The sequence below is a fragment of the Gekko japonicus genome, unplaced genomic scaffold (assembly GCF_001447785.1).
Source record: "Gekko japonicus isolate JY-2015 unplaced genomic scaffold, Gekko_japonicus_V1.1 scaffold963, whole genome shotgun sequence".
In the NCBI taxonomy this organism is placed as follows: domain Eukaryota; kingdom Metazoa; phylum Chordata; class Lepidosauria; order Squamata; family Gekkonidae; genus Gekko; species Gekko japonicus.
Genome location: NW_015172583.1, coordinates 187,190 through 200,597, shown reverse-complemented (window position 1 = coordinate 200,597; position 13,408 = coordinate 187,190). Strand labels below are relative to the sequence as shown.

Below are 13,408 nucleotides of genomic sequence, written 5' to 3'. Positions count from 1 at the left end.
TTTAGCTTATCTTAAAAGATAACAGCTTCTTGGACAGTGACTGATCGGGATCCCCTGCCCTGAGCTCCCATTGCCTGCCGCTGCTCCAAGTCGCAGTAGAGAAAAAAATAGGAAAATAACTTGGTGTTGTCATGGAAGTGATGGTGGCGGCTCTCAGAATCTCCAGAAACTCTATGGTTTTACCTCAGAATGAGGTCATCACACCCACAACATTCCTCCTGGCGTGCCCCTGACTCCAGCGCTCCTGCTGCTTGGTAGGCTCAGCCTAGCGACCCTACTGATTGACGACTTTGTCTGGCAGAGCAATTTGTGACTACTCCGAGCTTGAATGCACCTTGTGTGGTGGTAGTGGATAGCGCCATCAAGTCGCATCCAATTGATATTGACTCCTTGTTCGGGGCAAGAGACATTCAGAGGTGGTAGGACATTGCCTGCCTCCATGTCGTAACTCTGGACTTCCTTGATGGTCTCCCATCCAAATAGTAGCCGGGGCTGGACCCTGTATAGCTTCTGAAATCTGATGAGATTGGCCTAGCCTGGGCTATCCAGGTCAGGACCTGCCTTGTGTAAGTTGGCCTAATAGATTTTGGGACCAAGGTGACTCGCCAATGGAATTCATGGGATTTGAATCTGTTCACATTCTAACTGAATAGGAAAAGGTTTCATTTGTTGTTGTTGTTACTGACAAAATAGGTATGCTGCCTTTCTACCCACTCAGGGCCAGCACAGCAGCTAACAGTTAAAACATTATAATAATTTCATAAGGATAATTAATAAAAACAGTGAAAACCAAAACCAGGATACATATTAAAAAGACACAAAACAGCCCTGACCTGGATAGCCCAGGCAAGCCCGATCTCATCAGATCTCAGAAGCTAAGCAGGACCAACCCTGGCAAGTCCTTGGAAGGGAGACCTCCAAGAATTTACGGGGCTGGGAGTCCAATGTTCCCTCTAAGCTGTGGAGTCTTGTGTGCAAAACTTCTACTTTGTGAGCAACTGGCATTAAAGCTGTGAGCCAGCGATTGGGCTACTGCATAAATTAGTTTGCTCTGGAGCTGTCCTTCCTGAGCTAAGACAAAAATCTGTGAGCTGGAGGCTAAAAAACTGTGAGCTAGCTCACACTAACTCAGCTTAGAGGGAACACTGGCTGGGACACAGAGGCGGGCCATAGTAAGCCCCCTCTCTGAAACATCCAAGCCCAACTAGGGGTCACTAGAAGTCAGTCATGACTTCCAGGCATACACACACACACACACACACACACACACACAAATACTCACAAAAAAAAGAGAGAGAAAGGCATAAAGAAGTAATTAAAACATAGGGCAAGAAGGGAGGATCCAGTGAGGGAACACCAGACAAAACAGAAAAGTCTTCACCCACTGGTGGAAGAAAGTGACAGAAAGGGATAAATGACTTTGTCTGGGGAGAGAGTTCCGTCGTTTTGGTAACATGATCAAGAAGGCCCGCTCCAGGGTGCCATCCAACTATTCTCAGAAGGTGGGGGAACCTGAATCAGTGCCTTGGAAGGTGGCCTTAGGGTGGTTGGGTAGGTTCATATGGGAGCAAATGGTCCTTCAGGTCAATTTCCACTTCTACCTAAATGCCCTGTCTGTCTTCCAACAGAGTATCCAAGCCAGACACCCTGGGTCTTCCAGGCTCTGGCTGGGTCCCAGGCCGAGCGGTGCTACGAGAACAAGACGTGGGTCCTGGCATGTGTCATGTCTATGAGGTGAGTAGCTTGGAAGAAGGTGCTGGTGCAGTGCCTGGGGAGTTCATATGAGTCTCAGTTTTAGAGGCCAACTTCAGGCCCACCCTTCCCTTCCTCATCTGCCTTTCCCCTTGCCACACTCCTACAAATGCCATTTTCTGTCAATGAAGAAGAGTGTCTTTCATGTTGGCTCTCCTCTCATGTACTCTGATTTCCTTTCTGGCCTCTCCAAAAGACATCAGTAGACCTTTTGTCCTCAGCTACTCTTCCTCACATCCCTAGTTAGGAGAAAGGCAGAGCCATTGTTCAGTCTCCACTGTATTTCCACTTCCTTGTGGTGCCAATGATCAACAGGGGAGGAACCACCTCTGGGGCTAAACTTAAGGCCTCAGCCCAAGTACGTGTTCCTAAACCTGTTAGGCAAGATTACATGAACGAGGGGGGGGGACTGGAAGCATCCATAACAGTATGTGAACCAAGGAGACAAGAAGCATCCAAGCATTATGCGAACGAGTGGAGACAGGAAGCATCCATAACATAATGTGAACCAGGGGGGCAAGAAGCATCCAAGCATTATGTGAACTAGTGGAGACAGGAAGCATCCATAACATGTGAACCAGGGGGACAGGAAGCATCCATAACATAATGTGAACCAAGGGGACGAGAAGCATCCAAGCATTATGTGAACTAGGGAGGACAGGAAGTATCCATAACATTATGTGAACCAGGGCTACATTAAGCATACATAGCATTATGTGAGCTAGGGAAGACAGGAAGCATCTATAAAATGCGAACCAGGGGGACAAGAAGCATCCATAACATCATGTGAACCAGAGGAACAGGAAGCAGCCATAGCATTATGTGAACTGGGGGGAACAGGAGGCATCCATAACATTATGTGAGCCCAGGGGGACAGTTAGCATCCATAGAGGAAAATCAGCCATCAGGAGGGTTGCTTGACCTCGCCAAACCTCTGTACTCCTGAATTCTAGTTGCTGGGGGAAAAATTGTGGAGAAGAGTAGTTCCCCTGCATGCCCTGTTTGTGGGCTTCCTGGATGCCTCTGAGATAGATGGAAACAGGATGGGCCCATGGTCTGCTCCAGTCAGGCTCTTCTTATATTCTTTCATTGTGCCCGATTTTCCATGCCCTCCATGCTAGCCTGGCATTCTCAGACCATTTTCTTTATTCCTGGGCATCGCTTCTGCCCTCTTGGTGTGGCCGCTGCTCTCCTGTTGATCCTTTTTTCCTTTTTGCCCTGCAGTTTGGGAACATGGGTCCAAGCGCCATCAGCGAAGGGATCTTGGATGTCAGCTGCCCAATCCGGACGAGCGGACGAGATGTGCAGTATGTCACCCGCTATCTGGCCCTGGCCAATTGCTCCTCTAACCACCCCGTCAACCCATCCCACCTCCAGGTAAATGGGAACAAGGTTCTGGGGGGGGGGCGCAGTAACCGGAGAGGGCTGGGCAAAGATGTGGCTTTGGGGGCTAGAATTCAAACAAGGGGTGGTTTAGTGCAGGATACAAAGGGCAGAGGAAGAGGAGCAAGAGCTTCTTTAGAAGAAAGACTTAACTGCAGTTAGATCCAGAGGAGCCACCATGCTGGGCTGCAGTAGAATAGAAAAAGAAAAGGAAGCTGCACTGTGTACAGCACTACGTTATATTGAATAAACTTATATATGAAAAATCTTAGGTATATCTTATTGTGTTGAATATAAATATCATAAAGAAATAGTGAAGGTTCTCGTACAAATGCCAACAAATTGAACATCAAACGTGTCCATTCCAACATCATAGAAAATACAAATAAATCCTATGGTAGAAACAACCTTTCCATAAGAAGAAGAAGAGATTGGATTTATACCCCGCCCTTCACTCGGAGTCTCAGAGCGGCTTACAAACTCCTTTCCCTTCCCCTCCCCACAACAGACACCCTGTGAGGTGGGTGGGGCTGAGAGAGCTCTGACACAAACTGCTCTTTTTCAAGGACAGCTGTGCCAGAGCTTGTGACTGACCCAAGGTCACATCAGCAGGTGCAAGTGGAGGAGTGGGGAATCAAACCCGGTTCTCCCGGATTAGAGTCCGCACACTTAACCACTACACCAAACTGGCTATGAAATACTCTCCAAGATAGTATCCTAGTGCAACAAGAAGTTCATCCCCTGTGTTTTAGGGTGATGAAGCAATATGATGAATAAGGATCCAGACCCAACAGGCTATCGATAAAGGGCCGTTTCGAAAATCCTCTCCATCAAGAGTTGATGATCCTTCTATAAGCATAAACAGTTTACACTGGCTACAAAGTACAGTAATAACGGAACACGGGCAGCCTCCAAAATTCCATCAGCATCTGCTTACTTCCACATCAGGCTCGGTGCTCTTGCCCTGCCCTTTGAGTGAAGGTCTGTGGTAGGACAGCAGATCTGAGGGACGGGAGCTTTGACTCTCGGAAGCTCATCTCCCCCCCCCCCGCCTCCATCTTGTGAGTCTCTAAGGTGCTACCGGACTCTAGTCTTGGCTGTTTAACTGCACTTAGTAAACCAGATGCAGATGCAGGTTCAACAGTCCTCCGCTAACCATGGAGCGGTTTGCCTTCAGACAGTATGTAGTAAAACCAAAATCAAGTGGCCCCTTTAAGATGGACCAAGTTTCTTCCAGCATCAGCATTGGCTGGTGTGAATCAGACCTCACTTTGTCAGAGGCAGAATGCCCAAGTGAAAATTTTACGTGTCACTTTCCCCTGCAAGTCGATTAGCGGAGTTGGGGAGGGGACTAAAGGTTTCGTGGAGGGCTTCAAGGCGTCAGGTGCTTTTGATGCAGAAGCGCTGTGAGCAAACCTCTGTCTCTCCCTCCCCCATTTTGGATATATAGCTGGATCCACTCCCGACATCTTTTCCCGGCCACGATCAGCACTACGTCCAGAGGCACGACGCAAGCTGGAGCAGCACCTCTGCAAGGAACGGTTTCACCCTGGTAAGCTCCGTTCCTCATCTGTTCTCTCACGGACCCTCCCTCCCACGTTTTTTTTTGCCCAGGCCTTTGTGCAGGATTCCAGCATCTCCTCTCTTCAAGTTCTGCCCTCCCGTGCATCCATCCATTTGGGAGGGGAGGGTTCACGTGTAGAGTTCTCTCACCCCATGTGACCCTCACAGTGACCCTGTGAGGAGTGATGGTGATTGGCTGACTGCACTTCAGTGGCAGAGCAGCTCTGCAGTTGGTTCCCTACTTTGGTAGCATGGAACGGCTACTGGCCACAGATACTCTCTCGTGCATGTGCAGGAACTGAAATTTTTGCAAGCTATTGGGGAGAAAACCCAAAACGTGTTAATTCATTAAAGGCTTGAATTTTGAACACACGCACACATGAAGCCGCCTTATACTGAATCAGACCACCAATCCATCAAGGTCCGTATTCTCTACTCAGGAGCGGTTCTCTAGAGTCCCAGGCGGAGATGTCACACAGCACCTACCACCGGATCTTTTTTCACGGGAGAGGCTGGGGATTGAGCCTGGGACCTTCTACTTGCCAAGCAGATGCTCTGCCTCTGAGCCACAGGCCCTCCCCAAATTTTCAGATTTAATTCCTGGTTTTGAACCTCAGGCTGAAGGTCAGGCATTTGGGGACTGTGCCGAGCTTATGCTTTTTGCTTGAAGAATGTCAAAAAATGAATCGCTCTGCCACAAGAACAGATGACATGTGCAGGCATCGATAACTGGTGGTTGAGAGTGCCATTAAATTGCAGCTGACTTATGGCAAGCAACCCGTAGAGTTTTCAAGGCAAGAGATGTTTGGGGAGGGTACTGAAGGTTTGCCGTCGCCTGCCTCTGCGTAGCAACCCTGGACTTCCCTGGTGGTCTCCCATCCAAGTACTAACCAGGGCAGACCATTCTTCGCTTCCAGGATCTGACAAGATCAGGTTAGCCTTTGGCCATCCAGGGCAGAGCAACATCTATAGTTATTGATGGGGGGGGGGTTTTCTCCCAACACATGGCAGTAGTAGGCCAACGATACTTATAATTTTTTCTTCCCCAGGCAGGCCAACTTTTGATGGAATCTTATTCAATTTTTGGGATGAACTCCAGGATTAAAGTTACATAAAGGGAGAAGGGTCCGTTGTTCACAGCACCCATTTTGCGTGTGATAGGTCCTAAATTCAGTCCCCAGAATCTTCCTCTAAAATGATCTTAGAGAGTAGGGCTGGAGAACTTTGTGCCCGCCCACCCCCGCCCCAATCTCTTCTCTCAACACCAGAAATCAGAGGGCCTCCCTGTGTTACAAAGACCTTGGGTCATGAAGGGGTCTGTCAGGAGGACTTTTGGTCAGTCGTACACTGCAGGTTCCTCAGTGAGAACTGAATTTCCATGTGTGTGGCAGCTTAACTAGGATGGGGATCACGGGGCGGGGAAAGAGGATCCTTGAGCTGTGTCCCTACGCCATTTTCCTGGACACGACCTGAGAACTTTGTTACACATCATCAGGTCCCAAGACAGCCCCATCTGCAGCAACCTGAGGTAGTGCGGACCAGTGTTCCCTCTAAGCTGAGTTAGTGTGAGCCAGCTCACAGTTTTTTAGCCTCCAGCTCACAGATTTTTGTCTTAGCTCAGGAAGGACGGCTCCAGAGCAAACTAATTCATCCAGAGCAAACTAAATCGCTGGCTCACAGCTTTAATGCCAGTTGCTCACAAAGTAGAAGTTTTGCACACAAGACTCTACAGCTTAGAGGGAACATTGGTGCGGACTCTGGCCAGTGATGAAAAAGCATTTTCTTTACTAAAAGGGGAAGTTTCAGAAATATTCTAAAGACTCTGGTGCCCACTGTCGGAAGAGGAGGAGGAGGAGGAGAAGTTCAATAGTGTCTGTCAACCATCAGCAGATATCAATTGTGACTTTCCTTTTCCCTGTTAGATCATTAAGTTATAGGAACAGCAGGCGGGTCAATTAATTTTTTCCTCAAGGGTTTGTTGCGTACAATTCAAAAATCAGATGAAGGCTCAGCTTACAAAATTCAGTTGAATCTAGCAGCCGATCGACTACACATTATTCATCGTTTATAGGGCGCTTTCAAAATGCAAAGTATTGCACCATCTTCGATGGTGCCCCCAAATCAAATTTTACTTTTCTGTCCCAGCCACAATATAGTGTCAATGCTATCCAGTGGGAGCTGGAGGTGACACGAGATCCTAGTCACAGGGACCTGCTGGATCAGATCATTGACTGGGCCCAGCTCCTACCTTGTGTCTCTGGGGGCAGCCAGTGGTTAGGGTGACGGGGGTTTGTCTCCTGTCCCGGAGTCTGTCTGTCTCCTCCTCAGCAGTCTTTTGTTGCCTTGCAGAAATGCAAAGGGGATGACTGTTTCCAGCTGCGCTGCCACATGGGGGCGCTGCAGAGGCAGGAGAGGGCCACTTTGCACCTCTGCTTCCGCATCTGGGCCAAGAACTTCCATCAGGTAAGAGCCATGCTCCCTAACTGGCGGTTTCCAGCCCCTGCTTTTCAGCTTTGGGGGTGAATTTCAGTCCCGGGCATCAACAGCCGTGGGTTTACGAGAGATTTCTGGGCACCTACTGGCAGCATCCGTGTCACCATGAGACTCCTTGCAGCTGCCGCGCCTGTCCAGAACCATCCTCCCCCCCCCTGAGCTGACATCTCACTTCTCCGATCTTGAGCTGCGGGTTCAGATGGCATTAAAGAAAGAATCCCAGGGTGGCTTTTTCCAGCGGGAGAGGGTCACCTCGCAGAAGAGATCCACACACACACATCAAGTGTGTTGCCCTATTGCCTGCTCTCATTCCCTTTCTGCTTCCATCTGCACTCTTGCAGCGAGAGAGCTATCCTCAGGCCGTACAGTGTGAGGCCACCTATCACGTGCAAAGGGTGCCCTACAAGATCCAGCCTCAAGAGCTCCCCTCCGCCCCCGTCAAGGTCTGTATTATCCGTTGGTTGATTATTTTTTAATCTATAAAGGTGAAAGGTGTGCCAGTCCATAAGAATTACTCTGCCGGATCAGACCGATGTCTGTCCAATTCATAGAAACATAGCTCTGGAAGGTGCCCCCAAGGGTCATCTAGTCCAACCCCCTGCCCAATACAGGGAATTCACAGCTGTCTCCTCCCCCCACCATTCCCCCAAAGACCCTTGAACTTCCCAGTGACTGGGCTTCAGCACTGGTCTTCCGATAGAGGCTGTCCAGATACCTCTGAGAAACAGGGCGTGATGGAAGCAGCCATTCAAAAAACAGAGATATGCTACTTCTGAACGTGGGGGTTTCATTTGGCTTCACCCGCCTCTGGGTGGGCCAGCCTCAAAATGATAAGCTTAGACAGGAGGTCCATATGGTACGCCAATCAGGTACATGGTACCGCTTTGTTAGCCTCCCTGAGCCTGCTCGCAGGATGGGCGGGGTATAAATATAATAAATATAATAAATAAATATGGTCCCACTGCGATATCTGCAATGACGCCTGGCTTTTGGCTCCACGGGTGATTGTGTCATAACGTTAATCTTTTCTTCCTTTCTGCAAATAGGTGTCGACGTCGCTTTACTGGGCCAAAGCAGAGACCAGCCAGGGGGTTCCTCTCTGGATCATCATCTTAGCCATTCTGATTGGACTGCTGCTACTGGCTTTGCTCATCTATGTACTATACAAGGTACGGTGGCTGGGAGGGAGGCCCAGGGTGACGGGAGGGGCGGTGCTAGATCTCTGCAGGTCCAGACATGTGTCAGGGTTACCTGCGTTGTATGTGGCAGCAAGACTGTCGCAGACTGTGCTGGACTGTGCTGAGACTCCCCATCTTCTTTCTCTATTTCAACCATGGGCGTCACCATGCCTGCTGACAACTTTGCTGGTGCCTGCCAGACGCTTGTAGAAAGTGGGCAGGGCCAGGTGGGGCTTTTGCCCAGCTAGCTTCTGATTGGCTACTGCCTGTGCCGATTTTTGAAAAGGTTGCTTTGGCAGCAGCTGCCAACACAGCACAAGGGTCTTTACTATGTAACTGAAGGTCAACTGCTGCGTTTATTGCACGGTTGGCTGTGCCTCCTACAAGCAGCCATTTTCTGGCAGCCATTTTGTGGCTGTGCCCGGTATGTGGTGCCAGAATTCCAGGGGCTCAGAAAGGTTGGGGACCCCTCATTTAAACAGTGGTAGAAAGTATTTATTTATTTATACCTTCGGCTTATATACCGCCCTAACCCCAAAGGGTCTCTGGGCGGTTTACATAGTAATTCTAACCACATTCACCTAGCTAGGGCCACATTATTTCTGGGGTAGTGTCTGCCTACCAGCACCCAGGCTAGTTGTTCTCCAGCTTCCTTTCTGTGGCTTCGGGTATCGAAGATAGCGCTGGTGGCCATGGGTCTACCCTGTTAAAACTGTCACAATTTTACAGACACTGGGGTGGATCCTCCTCCACCCTGTCACTCCGCTGAGCAATGTTTGAAGCTTTCCTCCGGCAGAAGAGCCCCTTAAGTGGGAAGAAGGCTCCTGGGAGGCAGCTTGCATCCATCACATGAAGACAAACACTCTTGTTCCTTTTTATGAGCAAGCCCTCTTCAAACAGTTTTGTCTAGCGGAACGTTTCCATTTGACTACCAGTTGTAACCAAGTCCCGAACATGCCCCATTTACCTGATTGCTTCTGAATGAAGGGGTTTCTGTGATGGAGAATTTCTCTCCCCCCCCCCCCGGGGACAATCTGACAGCCGGGTAGCCAGTACCTCCGGCATGCAGCATGGACCTGAGAGCAAAACATGCAGTGTTTGAGTTTTGTGGGTTGCTAAGAGTGGCAAGACGGATCCACAGAGGTGCCTCTGTCCTGTGCTTCCGATTACAGCGGACAGTATTTGCCAGAACAGCTAGATTTGAGTCCAGTTGCACCTGGGAGACCAACAATCTTTTCTGGGTGTGGGCGTTGGAGAGTCAGAGCTCCCGGAAATCTCGTTGCTCTCTAAGGTGCTACTGGGCTCAAAACTAGCTGTTCTACTGCGGACCAATATGGCCACCCTCCCCAAATCTTTGCTGTTAATGTCTGTTGTGCTGCCTTGTTGGAAGAAAAAGGGTCTTCCGTGCAATGGGGATCCCTGCCTTTTGTGAGAAGCCACACTGTGCCACAGTGGCCCATCCATTCCAGTATATTCTGTGTCACACAGTGGCCAAAACCCAGGTGCCATCAGGAGGTCCACCAGCGGGGCCAGAACTGCAGAAGCCCTTCCACAGTGGGGGGCCCCCAGGCACCAAGAATACAGAGCACCACTGCCCCAATCCCCTCTTGAAGCTGTCTGTGCTTGTAGCCGCCTCTGTAATGTGCATAAACCCTGATCCCTGATCTCTGTTTTCTTCCCAGCTGGGGTTTTTCAAGCGCTCTCTTCCTTACGGCACGGCGATGGAGAAGGCTCAGCTGAAGCCACAGGCAGCTTCGGAGGCCTAGCAGACCCGGCGTCACCCTCCGCATGTGTGTGCTGTGCATGTGTGTCGCCGCTGCTACCCGGCAACGAGGCACCAGGATGGCCCGCGGTGAGCGCTGGGGAGGGGAGCGGTGCCCACACCAGTGGGGCAAAGACGATGCGGTGCCGCCGGCGCCGGGCCCTGTGGACTGCAACAGAGCCCAGCACGATGCGCCCCTCCTCCACCCCTCGGTGAAAAGGGGCTGCCGGACCAGCCTTCAGAGTCTTGATGCCGCCCCTCCTCCCCCAGTTCCCTGGGGCTCGGATCCTACAAACAAACACACGGTGCCCTGGCTGGGCGTTGCAGTGGGTGTCCCGTTCCCAGCCAAAGGGAATACTTGAAGCCGCCGGAGCGGCCGGTGCTGGCCTGATCTCAGGCCCCCTATGTCGAAGCTGTCTGTTCCGCCCGCCTGTGGGGTCACGAGGGTGCTCGTCTGGACGATGCCCGCGCTGCCGGACCCCTCCGAAATGCCACAGCTCAGCCAAAGGAAGAAGAAGAAGAAGAAAAAGCACAATCACCTCCCAAGTCCAGCTCTTTCTCCTCCGCGGACCGGGATGGAGGATCTTAGGCTCCCCTTCCTGTCTCCCCCTCCCCCCAGCCTGGTTCCCGCGGGGGTCGACGTGGGACAGAGACTGAAGCCAGGGAGGCCAAACGCTCCCCAAATGCCAAAGATTGGCCACGTTGAAGGAAGCCAAGCCATCGCCCGGTGTCGGCCCGGACTTGCCGACGGTCTTCGCACTGATCTCCGGAAACCGCTAGAGAGTTTATTTTTCAGATGCCACTTTAATTATAAAAAAAACAAAACAAAACAAAAAAAATGAGGAAGCTGCTGCCGCCTCCTAGTGGCGGAGACGAGGGTTGCTGTTTTTAATTTAAGATGTCCATGTGCAATAAAAGCTTCCACATTTTCCATGCTGTCTTTTATTGTGAGAAGAGCAGCAGCTATGCACGTTTGCTGCAAGGATAAGGGGAGGGTCAGAGGGCTGTCAGAATTCAAGGAGGCATTATGGGGAGCCCGGGGGTTTTCAACACTCTCTCTCTCTCTCTCTCTCTCTCTCTCTCTCTCTCTCTCACCTCTGCTCGCGCGCTCCCCCCCCCCCCCCCGATATTTTTCACTGGCTAAAATTTAATCATAAGAACACAAGAAGAGCCCTGTTGGATTAGACCAGTAGTCCCTCTAGTCCAGCATCTTGTCTCACGCAGCGGCCAACCAGTTCCTCTGGAGGGCCAGCAACAGGGCACAGAGGCCGAGTCCTTCCCCTGATGTTGCCTCCTGCTTCTGGGATTCAGGGGATTAGTGCCTCTGAATGTGGAGGTTCCCTTCAGTCACCACGGCTGGTAGCCACTGATAAGCCTATCCTCCTCCATGAATCTATCTAATCCCCCTTTAAAGCTGTTTATTCCTGTGGACATCACTACATATTCGGGCAGCGAATTCCACCTTTCAATCACTCTCAGTGTAAAGTATTATTTCCTTTTGTCCATCCTGAACCTACTGCCCATCAGCTTCATTGGGATGCCCTCGAGTTCTAGTATTTTGAGAGAGGGGGAAAAATTTCTCTTTGTCAGCTCTCTCCATTCAATGAATAATTTTATAAACCACTATCATTTCCCCCCTTAGTCATCTCTTTTCTAAGCTGAAAGGTCCCAGACTCTTCGGCCTTTCCTCATAAGGAAGGTCATCCAACCCTCTAATCTTCTGCACTTTTTCCAGCTCTGCAATGTCATTTTTGAGAGACAGTGACCAAAACTGTACACAGTATTCCAAATGAGGCTGCACTATAGATCTATATAGGGATATTACAATATTGGCCATCAGATATATATATATAAAACCCCTAGTATATTGGCACTTTCCAGCTCTCCCATTGGCTGTGCTGTGTGCTCCATCAGCCATTGGCCCGTCAACCGCCACTCAAGAGTACTCGCGTCCCATTGACTGGATGCTGGGTCCGCTCCTCTCCTTCGCCCACTGTCAGCTTGGCCACTCTTCCCTGTCAGAATAAACTGCCAAAACGGCTGTCTCTCTTGATGAAGATGCTTCTACTGCTTGGCTCCTCCATGGCTGGCTACTGAGGTGGGCCAGCAGCTGTCAAACCATTCTCCTCTTCTCCTGCTTTGTGGCTCACTTTGCTTTGGGGTTGTTGCCTGGCAACCAAGCTTGGTTCTGTCAGTAAGAAAGCGGGGGGGAGGCCCTTTCCAGGCCTACTTTGGCCTTTGTGAGGAACTCATTGGGGCCAGTCCTGACTAGGGTTGCCAGCTCCAGGTTGGGAAATTTCTGGAGATTTTGTAGTGGAGCCTACGAAAGCCAGAGTTTTGGGAGGGGAATAGAATGCCATAGAGTCCACCCTCCAAAGCAGTTATTTTCTCCTGGGGGAGAGAGATGTGTTGTCTGGAGTTCAGTTGTGAGACCAGGTCATACTGCAGCCAGTGTGGCATAGCAGTTAGCGCTTCAGAGCAGGGTCTGCCAGAACCAGGTTCTTGCTGTGGAAACTGGGTGATTTCGAGCCAGTCACAGACTTTCAACCTAACCTACCTCACAGGGTTGTTGTGCAGATCAAAAGGGGGAAAGGAGAATGATGTGAGCTGCTTTGGTCCCCACTGCGGAGAAAGACTGTACTTTTCCTAGGTAGAGGCTGCAGGGAGGGGAGAGGAGATGGGAAGCTGAAGGCAGAGGGCCAGATAACGGTAGGTTGATGGTTGGCTGGGAAGGAGATAGCGCTGCCAGCTCCAGGTTGGGAAATTCCTGGAAATTTGAGGGGTGGAGACTGGAGAGGGTGGGGTTTGAGGGGTGGGACCTCAGACATGTACAATGCTATAGATTCCACCCTCCAAACCAGCCATTTTCTGGGGAACCATTCTTGCCAATCTCCAGGTGAGGGCTAGAGATCACTCAGAATTACAACTGCTCTTCAGATGGCAGAGATCAGTTCCCCTGGAAAAAATGGTGATCTCTGTGTCATACCCTGCTGAAGTCACCACAGTAAATTGATGCTGAGTGCCCAAGGCCAGGGCACCCACCCAGAGCCTCTTTCTAGAGCTCATTGTATTTATTTCCACAACAGGCCTTATTCTTAGTTTCCTAATAATCCTTAACATAGTGTTTGACACTTTCATTGAGCTATCCACTATGACCCCAAGATCTTTTTCCCTCTCAGTCTCAGCAAGTTCAGACCCCATTAGCCTATACTTAAAGCTGGGATTTTTTTATCCCAATGTGCATTACTTTACACTTACCAACACTGAACTTCATTTG

The 13,408-nt window shown here is 50.3% G+C and overlaps 1 protein-coding gene across 1 annotated transcript in view; it reads left to right on the top strand.

Annotated features, from left to right (window-relative positions):
* ITGA5 (integrin subunit alpha 5) overlaps nucleotides 1-10,150 on the top strand; it is a 190,739-nt gene extending 180,589 nt beyond the window's left edge. Inside the window, exons 24-30 of the mRNA XM_015421472.1 lie at nucleotides 1,629-1,734; nucleotides 2,977-3,129; nucleotides 4,586-4,687; nucleotides 7,048-7,161; nucleotides 7,533-7,634; nucleotides 8,238-8,360; nucleotides 10,052-10,150. Coding sequence (XP_015276958.1) covers nucleotides 1,629-1,734; nucleotides 2,977-3,129; nucleotides 4,586-4,687; nucleotides 7,048-7,161; nucleotides 7,533-7,634; nucleotides 8,238-8,360; nucleotides 10,052-10,135 — 784 coding nt within the window. The 3' untranslated portion in view covers nucleotides 10,136-10,150. The remainder of the gene's footprint in view (nucleotides 1-1,628; nucleotides 1,735-2,976; nucleotides 3,130-4,585; nucleotides 4,688-7,047; nucleotides 7,162-7,532; nucleotides 7,635-8,237; nucleotides 8,361-10,051) is intronic.
* The last annotated feature ends 3,258 nt before the right edge of the window (nucleotides 10,151-13,408 follow it).